An 18,661-nucleotide genomic window follows, 5' to 3' on the forward strand; every position below is an offset into this window, starting at 1 on the left:
TTCTGACATCTAGGTACAGAGGCAAAGGTCCCAGGTAGGGGACTAGAGGGACCCACGATATTGCACGTTAATATAGGTTTGGATGGTTAAGTCTCTCAGAGATGGCGGCGTCCAGATGTCTGTATCCAGGGTCTGGACAGTATGGGTGGGGTTCGCTGGAGCTGGAGGCGTGGGGGCTGCCTCCTGGGCGTGGCGTTAGGTGAACTGGGAGGGTGATGTCTGGGGACTGTTATGCTGAACATCATCTGAATACTTGGGTCTCCAGATGGGTCTCCTGGGTCCCAGGACTAGCTATCACGGCACCCAGCTCTTTCAGCTGCACGGGGTGTGTGTTTTGTGTGTGTGTTGGGGCACGGGGAGCGGTGTGAATGGCCGACGGCTGGATCAGAAGGCAGAAATTTTGAGGCATCAGGATAAACATCCGTGGGCGCCACCATGGTTCGCGGGTGGGGGCGGGACGAGGGGTAGGGCGGGGCTTTCCGCCTTCCCAGGACCGAACAGGGGCGCACTCTCTCTCTCTCTCTCTCACACACACACACACACACACACACACACACACAGACACACCACGCTAGGACCAGCTCCGCTCGGCCGCGCCCCCGCCACGCCGAGCTCCGCGATCAGCACCCGGGACAGCGCCACCGCCCACGTGCGGGCAGGGCAGGCGCTTAGGTGTCTCGGGAAGTCCTGTTCAGCCGGGGAGCAGGTAGGAGCTGCGGGGACCCCCTCCCTAAGCCCCATCCTCCTTTCGATCCCTAGAAGGACGGGGTGTGGGTGCGGGTGTGGGTGTGGGTGTGAGTGTGGGGGGGACCCTGGGAGAGACCAGCAGAGGCAGTGGGAGGGCTGGAGTCTGAAACGTGGAGACTGGGGGAGACTCGAGCTAGGTGTGGGGAAGACAAAGAGAAGACAAAGAGGGGAGGGAGGCCGCGCAGGCGGAAGGGACGGGGAGAGACCCTGGAAGACAGAGGCCAGACAGTCCCCCTGGGGAGACAGGAATAGGGGAGACGCCTATTTCGGGTTGGGAGACAGGAGGAGACAGGCGGACAAGAGAACAGGTGTGAAGATAGAGCTCGGGACGCGCGGCAGAGACCCACAGGCTGGGAAGGATGCGGGGGGCCCAGCAGAGGCACCCCCACCCACCCCCCAGCAAGGATGGGGAGAGGGAAGAGGGAACCTGCGCCTCCGCTCCAGGGGCCGGATGCGGAGGGAGGAGCCGGCTGTGGTCGTACGGACCACAAGCTGCCCCCTCCACGCCCTCGCTGGACCCCCGGATCCGGGCCAGGGGGTACCAGGCACCGACCTCGCGGGGAGGGAGCCTGCCCCGCGGGGACTCAGGGTCTGTGCGTCAGCCCCGCCCGTTGTCCTGGCAACAGGCCGTTTCCAGGGCAACCAGCTTTGCTCCCACCCCGCCCAAGCACAGCCGGGCAGTTGCTCTGGGCAACGCGGTCCGCTATTTCCCACGCCGGCCTTCGCCCACTTCCGGTTCAGGTCCTGGACCCTCCCCGCTCCCCCAAGCACCCGCCTCTGTCCCGGGGAGGCTAAAGCTACCGCTCCCAGCATGCTTCACGGCTCGGGCCGGTCCGGGCGGGGCGGCCGCGCGGGGGCCGATGGGAGTTGGAGTTCTCTGCTGTGTAAGCAGTCAATGGACGTGTGGGGTGGGAGTTGGGGAGCTAGGGCGTTTGAGTGCCTCCGCAGAAAGGACCGTCGGATCTCGCTGCCATGTTCCCGGAGCCTCCGACCCCCGGGCCTCCAGCGTCCGATGCGCCGCCGGACTCCAGCCGCATCAGCCACGGCCCAGGTGAGCGGGACCCGGACGCAGAGCGGACGGAAAGCCCGGCCTGGATTTGCAGGCGCGGGATTCGGACGGGCGAACTCGGGCTAGTGGGCTGGAAAATCCGGCTGGCATTCTAGGGTGGCATCCTGGACGGGAATGTGAATGAAATGGAGGCGGGGAGAACAAACAGGTTTGCAAGAAAAACCAGAACCGGATCAAGGGGTGTGGCGTGGAAGGGATCTTAGAATTGGAAGGTCCACCTCACCCTTCTTTTACAGATAAGGAAACTGATGCCAGGGAGAAGCAGGGCTTCTCCTAAAAGCAACAGGGCGTGAGCAGAAATTAGAGTGGGGGGGAGGGGGAAGGAAAGGTGGAACAATAAGCAAGCAAATCTGGATGGAGTCAGTCTGGGTTAGGGCCTCATATCTCTTTATAGGCAAAATCAGTGGGAGAGAAAATGGAATGAAAATGGCTGGAGTGAAAACGAGGCCGGGATTCCAGCTTCCATTTGTAGTGGGGACGGAGTCAGCCAGCCTGCTTCCCAGGGCCTCAATGTGTGTTGTCTCCACCCCCTTGCAGTGCCCCCCTGGGCCCTGGCCACCATCGTGCTGGTCTCAGGCCTCTTCGTCTTCAGTTGCTGTTTCTGTCTCTACCGAAAGCGCTGTCGGAGGCGGATGGGCAAGAAGAGCCAGGCCCAAGCCCAGGTCCACTTTCAGGAAGTGAAGGAGTTGGGCCAGAGTTACATAGACAAGGTGTGGCCCGGCCCAGCCCCTCAAGTCTACCCCTTCCTGCACCCTGCACCTCTCAAGGGCCCAGCCGGCCTCAGTCCCTGCTCCCTTCTCTCCTAACCCCCCCCCTCCCCTTATTGGCTCATCTACTAACAAGATGTGTGTCTAGCCCTCAACTGGACTCTGGGGGCCTGAAAATGAGTCATATCTAATCACTGTTGACAAAAACTTCTCAATTGGTGAAGCAGTCAGACACTGACACAGACACTTACAATATAGGCTGATAGGTGTCATATTCAGGGCAGAACAGGGTCATATAGGAGTGCAGAGAAAGCAAGGGGCAGCCCAGAGCAGAGGGTCAGACAGAGGCTTCCTGGTGGAGGTGACTTCTGTGCTGAGACCCAAGGGACAGAGTTAACCGAGAGCAGAGAGAAGGATATTCTAGTCAAAGGAAGAGTGTGTGATGAGGCCCGACATCCAGATTCTGAGGCATATTTGGAGAACAGAGAGTCATTTTTCACCATAGCTGGGGCATAGAATACAAGTATACTGTGCTCTGCAGCAAAGTGTCTGGAGAGCTCAACGTGTACGGAGGGTGACTGAGAGCTACAGAAAAGTTCTGAGCAGGAGAGGGAAGGGTCAAATGGGCGTTAGGATGAATCCTCTGGAGCCTGCGTGGAGGACAGAGAGGATGAGAGAGATATGCCTTGGAAGAGGCAATTGGAGTGAAAAATAAAAGGCTGCCACAGGAGCTGAACATTAAGCCTCTAAGTGCAGAGGCGAATGCTTGCCTGGGAGCCAGGCAGCCCTAGGTTTCCAACCCAGAGAGACCATTTCCCAGCTGTGTGACTTTGGGAAATTCACTGTCCTTCTCTGACCTTCGAGTTTATGGTCACTAACTTAGTATTTCCCTCCTTCCTTTTCAACAAATAGTTGTTATAATTATTATCCATTAGGGATGTCATTTAGGGTTCTGGTATCCAGCCCCCATCTGTATCCTTTAGGCCACTGTTGTTCAAAGATCATCTGTATGAAAATCACCTCAAGTCCTTGTTGAAATGCAAATCCTGGATCTAGCACCTGAGCTACACTATCAGAGTCCCTAAAGAGGTGACTTCAGGCATTTTGCCATGCCCTCAGGGGAATTCTGACTCACATGGAATTTTGAGAATTACCAGCCTAGGTTAGGGAGACACCTTCTGCTTTTGTTGTTCTACTTTATAATTACAAGTACACAGTACATATTCCATTTCTCCTTCACGTTTTGCTGTGACAAGATCACCAATGAACATGGCAATTTGGACTACCACCCCAATACATCCATTAGCATGTGAAATAAAATCTTTATCATTCCTGTGGGCAATGAGACACTATCAGCACTTGTGGTCTTAGTTTAGGCATGGCAAACACTGTATGTACATTCTCATGTCTATTCCTCATCCATAGCAGACATCACTAATCAAACACTGATTCTACTTGCCTGCCAAGGGCTCAGGTATAGCCCAAGGGATCTGTGAGCCTCCCTTGGCTTCTGAGCCTGAAGGATACTGCTATCAGGGGAAGACTTCACCTGCCCTTGCCCCTGGCTCCCTAAGGTGCAGCCAGAAGTGGAGGAGCTAGAGCCAGCACCATCCGGGCCAGGGCAGCAGGTGACAGACAAACATGAGCTAGGACGACTGCAGTACTCACTGGATTATGACTTCCAGAGTGGCCAGGTGGGTGTGGAGGAAGGGGATGCTTTGGAGGGGAGGGTTCCAGCCTCTTCCAAGAGGAAGCCCTGGAAGGGAGGCTAAGACTAGGGTGCCTCCCCCCACCCCATGCCCGGGCACCTGCAGCTGCTGGTGGGCATCCTGCAAGCAGAGGGATTGGCAGCCTTGGACCTGGGTGGCTCCTCAGACCCCTATGTGCGGGTCTACCTGCTGCCGGACAAGCGGAGGCGGCACGAAACCAAGGTGCATCGGCAGACACTGAACCCGCACTTTGGGGAGACCTTTGCCTTCAAGGTGAGCTCCTGCCTTCAATGCCCCATGCTCCACAGCCTGCCCCTAGTCCCTGGAGCCCTGGGGACTCACCCCTTCGGCTTTTCCTGGAGGCAGCCACAGCTCAAGTGGCAGCTACCAGCTCTGGGGACTATCCCACCGGCCCCAGGGTTGTCCCCTTGGGGCACTACTGAACCCTGGGCTGTTGCCTTGGTCCTTGGGCCGTCCCTTTTGGGTTCCATTGACCAGTGATTCGTTTTCCCCCATGGATCCCTGGACCTCCCCATTTGGGTTCCGTAGACCCCCTCCCCCAATTGTTCCCTTGGCCCCTGGCAGTCCCACTCAACGCCCACCACCTGGATGTGCTGCAGCCCACTTCCTCTCTGCTGACATCCTACTCTCCTTGTGTTCTCTCCGTGTCCCCTATACACCCAGGTCCCCTACGTGGAGCTGGGAGGCAGGGTGCTGGTCATGGCGGTGTATGACTTCGACCGCTTCTCCCGCAATGATGCCATCGGGGAGGTGCGGGTCCCCATGAGCTCGGTGGACTTGGGGCGGCCGGTGCAGGCCTGGCGGCAGCTGCAGGCGGCTCCGCGGGAGGAGGTGAGCACGTGCGGCCACGCCCCCAGGCCAGGCACCGCCCACCCCTACCCTGGGCCAGTCACTGGCCTCCCGGACCCTCAGGCGATCGTCTTTCACCTGCTCCCGAGGGATAGACTGATGCATCCTTCCTAGGATTGTACCACTGGGTTCTTAACTCTAGACCACGCCATGCCAAGGTGTGGGGGAGGAAAGAAAGATCGGAGAGGGGATGGATGTGGAGCTGGGCTCTGGTGATGGGTCTCTCCTTTCAGCAAGAGAAACTAGGAGACATCTGCTTCTCCCTCCGCTATGTCCCCACGGCTGGGAAGCTCACCGTCATCGTCCTTGAGGCTAAAAACCTGAAGAAGATGGACGTAGGAGGACTGTCAGGTGTGTGGGAAGCCAGGAAATGGGTGTGGGGGGTAGGTTTTCCGGTTCTGACAGTTTCTGGGCGCTGGGGGTCTCCTGAGGGAGAGGGAGACCCAGGCTGCCATGGGAGGCACCGATTTGGGCGCAGAGAGGAGACCCGGGGGTGCATGTGCTGTCTCTCCGTTGGTCCGAGAACTCAGCAGTGGGGGCTATACAGCTCCTCCTCCCTCTCCCCAGATCCGTATGTCAAGGTCCACCTGCTGCAGGGCGGCAAAAAGGTGCGGAAGAAGAAAACTACCATCAAGAAGAACACCCTGAACCCCTATTACAACGAGGCTTTCAGTTTCGAGGTGCCCTGTGACCAAGTCCAGGTGAGACCTGCCATCGCCTCTGCCAGAACAGCCGTGGCCCAGGAGCCCCGGACCTTAGAAACTCCTGTTGCTAGGGGAGGGGAGACTGTTTACCAGCCCCGTAGAAACCAGGGCGGGGGCTGAGATTATGTTCTCAGTCTCAGTTTCCTCCTATGAGGACCAGGAAGTCCCACCCCCTCAAGGCAGAGTCTCCTTGAAATTGGGCACGGGCATCCTGTCTGCCCCAGGCAAGACCGGATGCCCCGCCCACTAAGCAAGATGGGGTACCCTGCCCCCTAGAACACAGTTACTGAGGAGAAGAAACCTCCCGACACCCCTTTAGGGACAGGGCCTGGCCAGGCCTCAGGCGTGGCCCCCCACCCATGTCAGAGTTATGAAGCCCCCTCTTAAGGGCCTGTTCCCTAAGGAGGCTCCTAACAAGCCCTTAGCAAACAGGTCCTGAAGGTTCGTTTCCTTGGAAAGCTGCCTGCGAAGGAAGAAAGGCCTCAGAGCGCCCTTCTCACGCAGGCCTCGTCCCTTCCATCCCCATCCCCTGCCCTGTCCCCAGCTCCTCTAGCAAGGCCCTTGGCGCTCAGGCTGCAGAGAGAGCATGTCCTTAGCAATGACAGCTGACACTTGACCCCCTCCCGGAGCCTCATTTCCTCACCGTCCTGTGTCCTCTATCTTTCTCGCCACCCTAGAAAGTCCAGGTGGAGCTGACCGTGCTGGACTATGACAAGCTGGGCAAGAACGAGGCCATCGGGAGGGTGGCCGTAGGGGCAGCAGCTGGCGGGGCTGGCCTGCGGCACTGGGCAGACATGCTGGCCAACCCCCGGAGGCCCATTGCCCAGTGGCACTCGCTGCGGCCCCCTGACCGGGTGAGGCTGCTGCCTGCGCCCTGATCCTCACCCCACGCTCCTGGCCAAGCCCGGACTCTGGCTGCTGACCCCAGACTCCTGAAACTGGCCAAAGCCAAGCCCAGTGCTACCCTGAAGGCTTCTCTGCCCGCCAGCCCCTCCCCAGTCCCCAACCATCTGATCCTTTCCTGCCTTCTCACCCGCTATTATGCCAATTTTGACAACTTTCTAACAACACCTCCCGTGCCCATACCCAGAAGCCCCAGGGACCCCTGGTTGGGGGAGGGGAAGCAGTCTGGTTCCCGCTGACCCGGGGTCCTGCCCTCTGCTCTGACAATCAGTGTTCCCAGTTTACCATCCCCTTCACTTCCAAAGCCACTGTCCCCACACAGCCTGATCCCTGCCCTGCTCCTGGGGGCAAATAAATATTCAGCAGCTTTGGTGGCCTGGCCCCATTCTCCTTGATGGGGGTGGGCAGGGGCTGGGTGCCCCAGGGGGAACCCCATCTCTAGGAACCCAGGGCAGTGTGAGTGCTGGTCCCGCTGGAAACCCACCGGGGAAACACACCCACCCACCACCTACCGTCTCATGCTCTCACCCACTTACACACTCATTCATTCACATATTCATTTCCTCACCTGAAAACACTGTGGTAACAATAATACCTGTGACAGGTTTGCTGTGAGGAGCCACGAGCATTCCCTTACTTATTCATGGATTCACCCACTCCCTTGCCCCGGATACACACAGATTTTCATACCCGTATTCACCTTCCTCCTTCCCTCTTTCACTTCCTCCCTCCCTTCTGTCTTTCCTCTTTCCTTCCTCCTCCATTTCTTTCTTCCTTCCACTATCCGTCCTTTCCATGTTCCCTAAGGTCTTCTGTTGAATGCTGGGGACCTAAAGTAGATGCAAACACAGACCTTAACCCCAAGGGACTTACTCTCATCAAGGAAACAAAGTAGATACACAGAGTCTGGGAATAAAATCTCCAGAGCCTGGACAAAGGACAGAATTAAGCAGGGAAAGCCAGTGGTTCCAACTTTACCCCATTCTTCTTTCAATGAGTGCTGCCTCCCTGTCTGTTTCTAGAAAAGATAAATGTTCCATTGGCTTCTCCCTCAAATTGTCCCAGACAGGATTTTGGGTGGTGGACAAAGATCTGTAAAATTTGGCAAGGGAGCTCTCTGAATAGCAGGCTAAGTGGAGAATGAGGTAGAAATTACCCACATATGCTAAAAAATGGGGCAGAATACAAACTTGCCCCTGAGCTTCCTGGTGGCCAATGGGAAAAGGGAAATCATATCAGTTACTTAGGTTATTATAAAATCTTATTATAAGATTTTAAATTTTTCTCCAAAAGAATACAATAATTTCTCATGTGTGTGAGTGTGTGTGTGTGTGTGTGTATGTGTGTTGGATGTTTTTATGAAGACAGCACTATGTGTTATTGCTATTACTGTTACTACTGCCAATAATAATCCTCACAGCAACCTCATGAAATAAGCGGGATTGCTATTCCCAGTTGACACATGAAGAAACTATGTTTATAGAATTAATCTGATCTGCTCAGAATCACACAGCCAGGAAGTCTGTCTCTAAATCCTGGGATTGAACCTGTTCTGATTTAGATGATAACATTGGGGTCCCTAGTTCTCTGTCTCAACACGAAAGCAGAGCAATAATAATTCTTTTTTTTTTTTTTTTTTTTTTTTGAGACAGAGTCTCACTCTGTTGCCCGGGCTAGAGTGAGTGCCGTGGCGTCAGTCTAGCTCACAGCAACCTCAAACTCCTGGGCTTAAGCGATCCTACTGCCTCAGCCTCCCGAGTAGCTGGGACTACAGGCATGCGCCACCATGCCCGGCTAATTTTTTTTTTTTGTATATATATATTTTAGTTGTCCATATAATTTCTTTCTATTTTTAGTAGAGACGGGGTCTCACTCTTGCTCAGGCTGGTCTTGAACTCCTGACCTCGAGCGATCCACCCGCCTCGGCCTCCCAGAGTGCTAGGATTACAGGCGTGAGCCACCGCGCCCGGCCAATAATTCTTATTCATAATAATTCTTCTTTAAGCATTACAAATGGCAATCCATACGGGGAAGAAAACCAGGAAGGGCTGAAATAATTTAGAAAGCACAGGCAGGGACAGCTTTCCTAGGGGAGATGAGGTTTGGGCTGTGATTTGAAAGATAAGAAGAAATGATGTTTGCAAAGATAATGGAGAAATACAATGGAATGTTATTTAGGCATAAAACCAAAAGGAAGCACTGATTCATGTTTCTTTTCTTCTTCTTCTTTCTTTCTTTTCTTTTTTCTTTTCTTTTTTTTTTTTTTTTGAGACAGAGTCTCACTCTGTTGCCCAGGCTAGAGTGCCGTGGCGTCAGTCAGCCTAGCTCACAGCAACCTCAAACTCCGGGGCTCAAGCGATCCTCCTGCCTCAGCCTCCCAAGTAGCTGGGACTACAGGTGTGCACCACCATGCCCAGCTAATACTGATTCGTGTTTCAGCATGTATGAACCTTGAAAATATTACACCAAATGAAAGAAGCCAGACAAAAAAGGCTGCATATGGTAGGATTTCCATTTATACGAAATTATAGGCCGGGGGCCGTGGCTCACCCTGTGATCCTAGCACTCTGGGAAGCTGATGGGAGGATCGCTTGAGCCCAGGAGTTTGAGGTTGCAGTGAGCTATGATGACCCTGCTGCACTCTACCCAGGGCGGCAGAGTGTGATTCTGTCTCAAAGAAAAAAAAAAAAAAAAAAGAATAGACAAATTCATAGAGACAGAAAGTAGATTAGCAGTTTCAGGGACTTAGGAGAAGGAGAAATGGGAAGAGAAATGGGATACAGGGTTTCATTTTGGGGTGATGAGAAGGTTCTGGAACTAGATAGTGATGATGGTTGCACAACACTGTGAATGTACTAAATGTCATTGATGGGAAACTTTATGTGTGTTTTACCCCAATTTAAAAAGAAAAACAAAGATGAAGGGGAAGGGAATTCAAGGCAGGAGAAGCCCCAAGTTGCAAAGGCCCTGGGGTGTGTTCTCAGAAGAGCCAGAAGGCCAGTGTGGCTGGAGGGGAGCATGAGGGGCACATGTGGTGGGGATGACGGAAGAGACACAGTCAAGCACAGGTGCTGCAGGGCCTAGGACCAGGCTAAGGAGCCGGGAGTGCGTCTAAGCACAGGAGGAAGCCTCCAAAGGGTTTTAAGAGGTGAGTGGCATGATCTGATTTATGCTTAAGATCACTCTGGGGCCGGGCGCGGTGGCTCACGCCTGTAATCCTAGCACTCTGGGAGGCCGAGGTGGGCGGATCGTTTGAGCTCAGCAGTTCGAGACCAGCCTGAGCAAGAGCGAGACCCCATCTCTACTAAAAATAGAAAGAAATTATATGGACAGCTAAAAATATATATAGAAAAAATTAGCCGGGCATGGTGGCGCATGCCTGTAGTCCCAGCTACTCGGGAGGCTGAGACAGGAGGATCCTTTGAGCTCAGGAGTTTGAGGTTGCTGTGAGCTAGGCTGACGCCACGGCACTCACTCTAGCCTGGGCAACAGAGTGAGACTCTGTCTCAAAAAAAAAAAAAAAAAAAAAAAAGATCACTCTGGCTCCTTTATGGAGAATGTGTTGGGGCAGTGGTGGTAATAGGGACAAGAGCATTAAGCCTCCGCAGAGAAAGCCAGGCCCTGGGGCTCTGGTGGGCTAAGCTGGCTTCGGAGGGGCCAAGGTTGGCGAGTCCAATTCTGCAGGGACTGCTGAGATCTCAGCCTTCATTTCCCTGTGGGCACATCTTCCCATTGCCCGGACCTGTCCTCAGCATGCAGACGGACCTCCTTTCCATCTGCTGCACCTCTGCCAGCTGCATGTTACCATTCCATTTCACAGAGCAGGAAACTGAGGCTCAGAAAAGGTAAGTGGCTTATGTGTCATGTAGCTGGGCAAGGAGTGGAGGCAGAGAGCCAAGGCCCCTTGTGTGCTATACCCTGTGCTGGGTGCTGCGTGCTGGGATGATCCCAGGATGTATCTCCTTCAGACCCCACCCTTGCGGAACTCAGGCTGGGCCTCGGGGCCACAGTTAAGCTAGTGACGACAGCAACTACAACGCGCTCACTGCTGCTGTGTGCCAGGCCCTGAGCTAATTGCTTTATGAACATCAATTCCTTTTTTTCTCAATCCTATGAGGTAGGTATTGTTAGCTCCTGAGATGCTCAGCCAAATTAAGTCACCTGGCTGCAGCCACTCAGCCAGCAAGTGGCAGAGGCAAAATGTAAACCTGGGTGTGTCTGACACCAGAGATCACACTCTCAGGCCGCAGGGCACACTGCTGTGGCCCTTCTGCTGGGAAGGCAGAGGCAGGACTCAGAGGAAGATTCCTAGCTGGGGTTGGAAGGATGAGCAGGACTCTTCCAGGGGAGGGTGGGGGAGGATGTTAAAGGGACAGAAAGATGGAAAGAATACAGACCTCGAGGCAAGAGGGGGCTTGGAGTGCTGTTACCAACTTTCTGGAGCCCTGGTGTGTGGGTTGCCCATTTCCATTGGGGTGAAAACACTCCCACACAGCTGATGTCAAGCCACCAATGTGCAGTCACTCAATATGCCATTGAGAAGAGATGTCTACTAACACACCATCATATAATACTTTCTAGGGCCTGGATGAAGGTCCCAACATTTAAGACAAAGCCCCCCAAAACCCTTCAGTAATAAAGATACATAGAATTTTAATATAATATTTTAAACAATCAAAGTATATGCTAAAAATATCCATGATGAACGAAATATAGAAATTTTAAACACGATCAAACACTGCACTTGCATGACTCTGCCTGACCATAATCATGGCCCTGGTTCTAATAAAACTTTATTTACACAAACAGCCAGCCAGCGGCTTTAATTTACCAGTCTGATTTTTTAAAATGTTGCAGTGAAATAGTATTTCCTCCGTACAGATACAATAGATGTAAATGGCTCAAAGGCATAGATAATAGTAAAAGACAGTAAATTAGGAAGTGATGAGTGTGTTTTACTCTTATTTTAATGTAATGTATTTAATTGTAAGATCACAGAATTCAATTTCTAATAATGACTGTGTGCAATAACAAGCTCAAAAAATCCCTGAAACTTTAGCGACCGGGAGCCAGTGCCAGCTGGCCACAGCACCGCACTGTTAACCACCTGGTGAGAAGGTGTGTGTGGTAGAGCACAGGGTGTGAGGGAGGAAAAGGTGACTCAAGAGTCTGAAGTGTAGGCCACCTCACTTTAATCTGGATTCATCAAGATTCTGTTCCTTTCTCTCTAAATTTCAATCAGCCCAGGACTCCTCCTGCCCAGAAATTTAGACCGACCCAGACTCCACCCCAGTCTCTTCCAGCTCCGCCCGCTTTCCACCAGCGCCGTCGTCATGACAACCGCGTCCACACACTCCTTCTCTCTGCCAGGTGCGGGGAGCCGGCCCTCAGCGCTCCCATTGGCCAAAAGTTCGTAGCGGGCGGGCCCCGCCCACTCTCATTGGTCAATTGATCGCGGCGGGGCAAGCCCGCATGCTCCCATTGGCCGAATGATCGACAGGGCGAGGGCGCTGGGCAGTCAGCGGTCGTGGAGTGGACAGCAGCGCAGCACCAAGCAAGGAGAGAGGGGGCGTCCTGGGATATTTCGAAGGGTAAAGGTGAGGGGGGCGCCCTGTGGAAGCAGAAGAGAAAGAAGTGAGGGGCAGTGAGAGGGGAGTGGGTGGACAACGTGTGGTATTCGCAGGATGTCCTTCCCGCAGGGCGATGACCACACCGGCGGGCTCCGGCACGGGCTTCGGCTCCGTGTCCTGGTGGGGCCTGTCCCCGGCGCTGGACTTGCAGGCTGAAAGTGAGTCCCACCATGAACGGTCTGATACGTCGGCTGCCTTCACAGCCCACGTAGACGGCCTTTCAGGACTCCCTGGCAGGGAGCGCGCCAACGTTCTCAGAGAGGCTTCAACGGCGGAGGGCGCCTCCCGGTTGACAGCCCTGGTGTCCTATCTGCGGACTGCAAATCCCAGAATGCTTAGAGGCATAGCTCCCTTTAGAAGCTAGGCCAGGAGCGCGAGGCCTGCTGGGATTTGTAGTCCACGTTTTAGGGGACGCCGTGTCGGCCACCAGCCCCAGCCTGCTCTTGTCTTGCCAGGTCCTCCTGTGGACCCAGAATCAAAGGAAGATACAGAACACAGGACCCCCGAGCTAGATGTGCTGTTGCTGGGCTCTGTGGATGGGCGGCACCTGCTGCGGACCCTGGCCAGGGCAGCTCTCTGGCCTCGCAGGAGGTTCAACGTGAGCTAAGATACTGGGGTCGTGAAAGGAAGACGGTGAAGATGAGCACCCAGATCCCCGAGTTCTTGAGGAAGGAGGGGACTGGAATTCTAAAATCCTGAGTCGAGGAAGGAGGGACTGGAGATTGCTGGGTCTGAGGGAGGTGGAAGCTGGGAGGCTGGAGCCATGCATCTTGAGTTTCAGAGGCAGGAAGAGTCTAAGGACCAGGTCTCCTGAGTAATGGTGGGCGGGAGGGTTCTGGGGACCCAGACTTCTGTGTTTGGAGGAGGGGGCTAGTGTACAAAACTCCTGGGTTGTGAAAGGAGGGGGGTGAGGGCCCGTTCGCCTGGGTCTCTTAGGGGCCAGCGAAGCAGTTCTCAGAATCCTTCTGCTCTGTCCATCCTTCCAGTTCTATGTGCTGGAGAATAATCTGGAAGCTGTGGCCAGACACATGCTGATCTTCAGCATAGCCTTGGAGGAGCCCGAGGAGATGGGGCTGCAAGGTCAGTTGCTAGGACCCAGGCATTCTGACCCCAAGTCCCCTCCCCCTCCCTACAGAGATTTTGGCATTTCAATGGTACAATTAAAAAAAATTGGTCATTGTCCCCAGTTACATCATTTGCGACCTTAGAGCCTCAGCTTTTCACACCTGTAAAATGGGGCTAAATATAGTACCTCTTAGAGCCACTTAGAGAATTCTAGGGGAAAATCTACGTGAAACTCTCAGAACAGACCATGACACAGTGCAAGCCTTCAAAATGTCCGACCATGAAAGAAGGCCCTCTTGGGAAGATCAGGAGACTTCCCAAGAGGTAGCAAAATCTGGGAAGGCAGAAGGTGATTATTTCCCAGTAACAACAACTTCAGCTTAGTGCCTAGAGCAAAGTCTCTGGACTGAGACAGGTGGTATTCACATTCTGACTCTGTTTGCTGTGTGGCCTTGGGCCAGAATCTATACCTTTCTGGGCCTCATTTCCACATTTATAAAATAGAGAACCCAAAAATTCCTCCATCAATAGGATTCTTGTGAGGATTCACTGAAGAGTGCATAGCACCTGGCTTATGAGATAGGTGATTATTATCTTTAACATGATCATAGATGGCCATTGTCATTTATGGTCCAGGACATTCAGATTACATTGTACAATACACCTTGTTTAACTAGAACTAGACTAATCTATCTAACTAAAGGCAATGTAGTTCTAAACTAAAATGAAAGAATTTATATATAGGTATATGTAGATGTCTAAGTGTGTGTGTGTGTGTGTGTATGTGTGTGTGTGTGTATGTGTGTGTGTGTGTATCATAGACAACTAAAGGTCTTAATATATACAGACATCCCTCAGTATCTACTGAGGATTGGGTCCAGGACCCCTGTAGACACCAAAATCCATTTTATAAGGGATGATCAAGTCCCGCATAAAAGGGCATAGTATTTGTATATAACTTACACACATCCTTCCATATACTTTATATAATCTCTAGATTACTTGTGATTCCTACTACAATATATTCTGTAAATAATTATACTGTTGGTTTTTTTCCCCCCTGAATATCTGTGGTGGATGCAGAAGCTGCGTCTGTAATTCCCTCTTATACAATTCTTAAATGACTAAAATGAAACAATTTAACATTATAACACAAATATATCTCCTCTCCATGTCTATGTATCACCTTTTTCTTTTTTAAAGGCATGAGAAATTTAAACATGAAATTCAGGATTGGGGTTACCTGGGTGGGTGTGGAGGAATAGGCCAGGAGACCTAGGTTAGGCGTGAGTTATCTTCACCTAACCTAGGTTTTTGGAATGGGTGGGTAGTTTGCCAGGGTTCATTATTTTCATTATATGACTACGAAATAATAAAAAAGATATTAAGAGTCTGATATCTGGGCTCACTCCTCGGCATATCTTGCCCCTCCCCCTAGAGAGGAGCGAGACCTTCATGGAGGTGTGGGGGAACGCGCTGCTGCGCCCCGCGGTGGCCGCCTTTGTGCGCACCCAGGCTGACCTCCTGGCGCACCTGGTCCCCGAGCCCGACCGCATGGCGGAGCAGCTGCCCTGGCTCAGCCTCGGAGCCCTCAAGGTACTGCCGCCCGGCTTCTGTCCCCTCACCGTATGGGATGCGGGAAGATGGAAATGGGCAATCCAAAGCATTCGCGTTGATGGAGCGGGCTGGGCGCATCGGAGAAACGGGAGAATTGTTCCCACCTCCTGGGATGGAAGGGAGGGTCAAGCAGGAGACGCCGCTCTCCCTGCATCCCTCTCTCCCTCGCTCTCTCCCCTTGCGTGCCTGACCACGCAGTTTCGCGAGCGGGACGCCCTGGAGGCGGTGTTCCGCTTCTGGGCCGGCGGGGAGAAGGCGCCCGAGGCCTTCCCCATGAGCCGCCTCTGGGACTCGCGGCTTCGCCACTACCTGGGCTCCCGCTATGACGCCCGGCACGGTGTCAGCGACTGGGACCTGCGCATGAAGCTGCACGACCGCGGGGTGAGGGGCCCGGGAGGAGGGACTGGGGGGCGGTGTCGTAGGTCAGAGGGAGCAGGGGGCTGGGGGCCCCCGTGCCAGGCTCGTTGAGGCCTCCCTTCTTCCCTCCCCACACCCCAGGCCCAAGTCATCCACACCCACGAGTTCCGACGCTGGCGGGACACAGGTGTCGCCTTTGAACTCAGAGATTCCAGCGCCTACCACGTGCCCAACCGGACCCTGGCATCCGGTCGCCTTCTGAGCCACGTGCGTATCCACTCCCTCTCCTGGCCCGCTCCTTCTCCGGGACCTCAACATCGACCTCACCTGCCTCTTCTCTGCCTGCTTTCCCAGCGCGGCGAGCGCGTGGCAGCCCGCGGGTACTGGGGGGACATCGCCACAGGGCCCTTCGTGGCCTTCGGCATCGAAGCGGACGACAAAAGCCTACTGCGGACCAGCAACGGACAACCAGTCAAGGTGTGCCGAGGGCCTAGAAGATGGAGGGAGCGGCCTTGCAAACCCCCGCCGAGCCCCAGCCTCACCTCCAGGCCCCGCCCCTCGCTCGGGGGCTGTACCTCCAAGTAACAGACCTTGCCCGCTACGTCCTGGGCACCAACCCCACAGGCTGGGTCCCACCCCCATTCTACGTCTTAAACCCAGACCGGAGAATCCAAGCGCCGGGGGCTATAGTCGCGGTTGCCAGCTCTCACCTTGTGCTCTCAGCCCCGCCCGACCATCTTGGCCGGGTCCCAGCGGTCCTGCCCCAAAGTCTGGCCATACCCCCTCTCTGTCCCGCAGACCGCGGGCGAGATCACACAACACAACGTGACAGAGCTGTTCCGCGAGGTGGCCGCCTGGGGGCGCCCGAGAGCCACCCAGGGGGACCCGGAGGAGGAGCCCCAGCGCGCGTCTGGAACCGATGAGCCAGAGATTTCAGGTGATCCACGGGCTTCAGGTGAGCCAGGGGCTTCGAGGCTCCAGGTATTCACGTCCGCGCGTGGACGGACGTGGTTTGGGATGCCTGGGCAGGTGACCTCTCCTTGATATTCCTTCTCTTTTTCTCCTCTCTTTGTTTCCCTCCCTTTCCAAAATCCTGGCCTTATTCTTAGGGTTCTGAATTCTAATCCTACCCACAGAGGTCTAAGCTTACCAAAAATATTCTAACAGGGTGCTGGGTTCCAGCTCCCCTCCGGACACCTTCCTCCTACCCCAGATTCTAGCTGTGCCTCCTTCTAACCATCCCCCAGTCTGGTCCTGGCTGTCTGTCCTACAGGGGATGCCCGTGTGTCCCCGGGCCACCCACTCTCTTTCTCTTTCGAGAGTCTCAGTTGCCCGGTCTGTAAAATGGGTCTCTGCCTACTGGGCTGACCTTCTCAGAATTTTCCAGGAATGCACCTCAGAGAAAAGACGAAAAAGGGCTTCGGGAAGACAAGGAGTGTTATCTCCAAGCTTTGAGTGTCTGCCCAGCTCTGCAGTCTCTCTGTATCTCTCCGGGTTTCTGCGCCTTAAGGCTCCACCTTTCCGAGGTGACCCCTCTCTGCCCTTCCCCAGGACCTCCTGCCCGGGAATCCTTCACTATCCACTTCCTGCCCCTCGATTCTGCCCAGGCGCTGCACCACAAGAGCTGCTACAAGGGCCGGTTCCAGCTTCTCTACGTGGCCTGTGGGTAAGAGGAGACACAGCTATGCTCACAGTGACCCAGGACCAGGCCCCCAGCCCTTCCTCCATCTGACCCAGGAGTCCATACCTTCTGCCCCTCCTTCCCCAGGACCCCAGAGGTCCAGTTTCGCAGCCTCCTCCTGACTCAGCGTCTGGGTCCCCAGCCCCCATGCTCCCCCAGGACCCCGGAGCCTTAACCTCAGCCTCACTCCTTTCCTCTGTGCAGGATGGTCCATCTTCTCAGCCCTGAGCTTGGGGCTTGCGTGGCCCCCGGAGGGAATCTGATTGTGGAATTAGCTCGGTGAGCCAGCGGGGCACAGGGTAGGGAATGTCCTGGCTGGGGGCTAAAATCTGGGTCCCTAACATGCCGCTTCCTGTCTTCAGGTACCTGGTGGACCTGCGTCCGGAGCAGCTGCAGCGGTTCTCCACCCGGGTTGGGGAGCTCGCTCAGGCGGCTGGATTCGTCCCGCAGACAGGAGCCAGGTCTTCAGAGACCTTCGCTAGGTTCTGCAAGTCTGGGGACTCTGCTCTGCGCAGCATTGGCCCAGCCTTGGAATCCGGAGCTCCGCCCCCTGAAGTTCTGGCCCCGCCTCTTGAAGCAATGAGCCCGTCCCATGGGGACCTGACCCAGCCTCTAGAAGGCCCGACCGCACCCTCTGCGCCCCTCCAGCTGCCCTCAGAATCTCAGGGTTCACCCGGGGAGGTTCTGGATCCGTCCCAGGAAGTTTTGGCCATGCCCAGCAGTGAGTCAGACTCCCAAACCCCAGAGTCTGTCTGACCTCCAGAGATTAAGTCCCTCATCTCTAACTTCAAAATCTGGCCAGAGAATTAGAACCCACTCATACAATTCTGAACCCGCTGCTGAAATTCTCCATTTTACTCTTCAACACTCTCATTCAGCCCCAGAGGTGTTGCCAGAATTTCAAATCCCATTTTAGGGATTCTAAGTTCTATTCCTAGATTTCTAGATTGCTTTCTCAGAAATTGCACTCATGAGACTCTAAACCCCTTGCAGAGATCTGGCACTGGGTCTCAGGCCCTCTGCTTCAGCCCCTTGTCTCCAGACATCCCATTGCTAACCCGGGCTTGGGAGTGTCTCCTCGCCCGGGCCTGGTCAGCACCCAAGTGGTTCAAGTAAAGAGAGTGGGGTCCTCTTCTGTGTGTCCGAGTGTCTTTCTCGTCCTACGTCTGTCTCCACGACAAGGAGAGGGGAGGGCCCAGTGGTAGAGAGAGGAGACCAGAAACCAGATTCCTGGGTTTCCAAGTAGACTAGGGATAGATTTCTCAGTGCTGTAGGCTGAGAACATGCCCTCTCCCCACCCACGTGGATCCTCAAATTAATCAGCAAAATTTACTGAGTGGCTAACAGGTCTAGGGCACTGAAACTGACCCTAAGAAGGTGAAAAAGACAAAGTTCTGGCCCTAGTGGCGACTGCAATTTAGTGAAGGACTAGGGTCTGGATTCCTGGGTCTGAGGGAGGGGCAGCCTGGGGGCCTGAAGTCCTGGGTCTGAGGGAAGAGGGGCTGAGGGCCCAGATTTTTCTGGGCCTGAGGGAGGAAGGGTCCAGAATCCCAGGCCACCAAGGTGGTGGGGTCATCCAGCTGGAGCCGGGCCGGCTCCACC

General features: G+C 54.5%; 2 protein-coding genes across 2 annotated transcripts; both read left to right on the forward strand.

Moving 5' to 3' along the window:
- Positions 1-1,719: 1,719 nt before the first annotated feature.
- On the forward strand, positions 1,720-6,684 carry SYT5 (synaptotagmin 5). Its single transcript, XM_069457773.1, has 8 exons — positions 1,720-1,798; positions 2,354-2,526; positions 4,098-4,217; positions 4,338-4,505; positions 4,917-5,084; positions 5,336-5,453; positions 5,670-5,803; positions 6,484-6,684. Exons 1-8 carry the CDS (start codon positions 1,720-1,722, stop codon positions 6,682-6,684), a joined length of 1,161 nt encoding a protein of 386 aa, XP_069313874.1.
- Positions 6,685-12,412: 5,728 nt separating this feature from the next.
- DNAAF3 (dynein axonemal assembly factor 3) lies at positions 12,413-17,815 on the forward strand. The gene is made up of 11 exons (XM_069456939.1): positions 12,413-12,497; positions 12,795-12,937; positions 13,326-13,419; positions 14,843-15,000; positions 15,220-15,402; positions 15,520-15,645; positions 15,733-15,855; positions 16,177-16,315; positions 16,930-17,044; positions 17,264-17,338; positions 17,422-17,815. Exons 1-11 carry the CDS (start codon positions 12,413-12,415, stop codon positions 17,813-17,815), a joined length of 1,635 nt encoding a protein of 544 aa, XP_069313040.1.
- Positions 17,816-18,661: the final 846 nt, after the last annotated feature.

This window comes from Eulemur rufifrons, chromosome 24 (assembly GCF_041146395.1).
Source record: "Eulemur rufifrons isolate Redbay chromosome 24, OSU_ERuf_1, whole genome shotgun sequence".
Classification (NCBI taxonomy): Eukaryota; Metazoa; Chordata; class Mammalia; order Primates; family Lemuridae; genus Eulemur; species Eulemur rufifrons.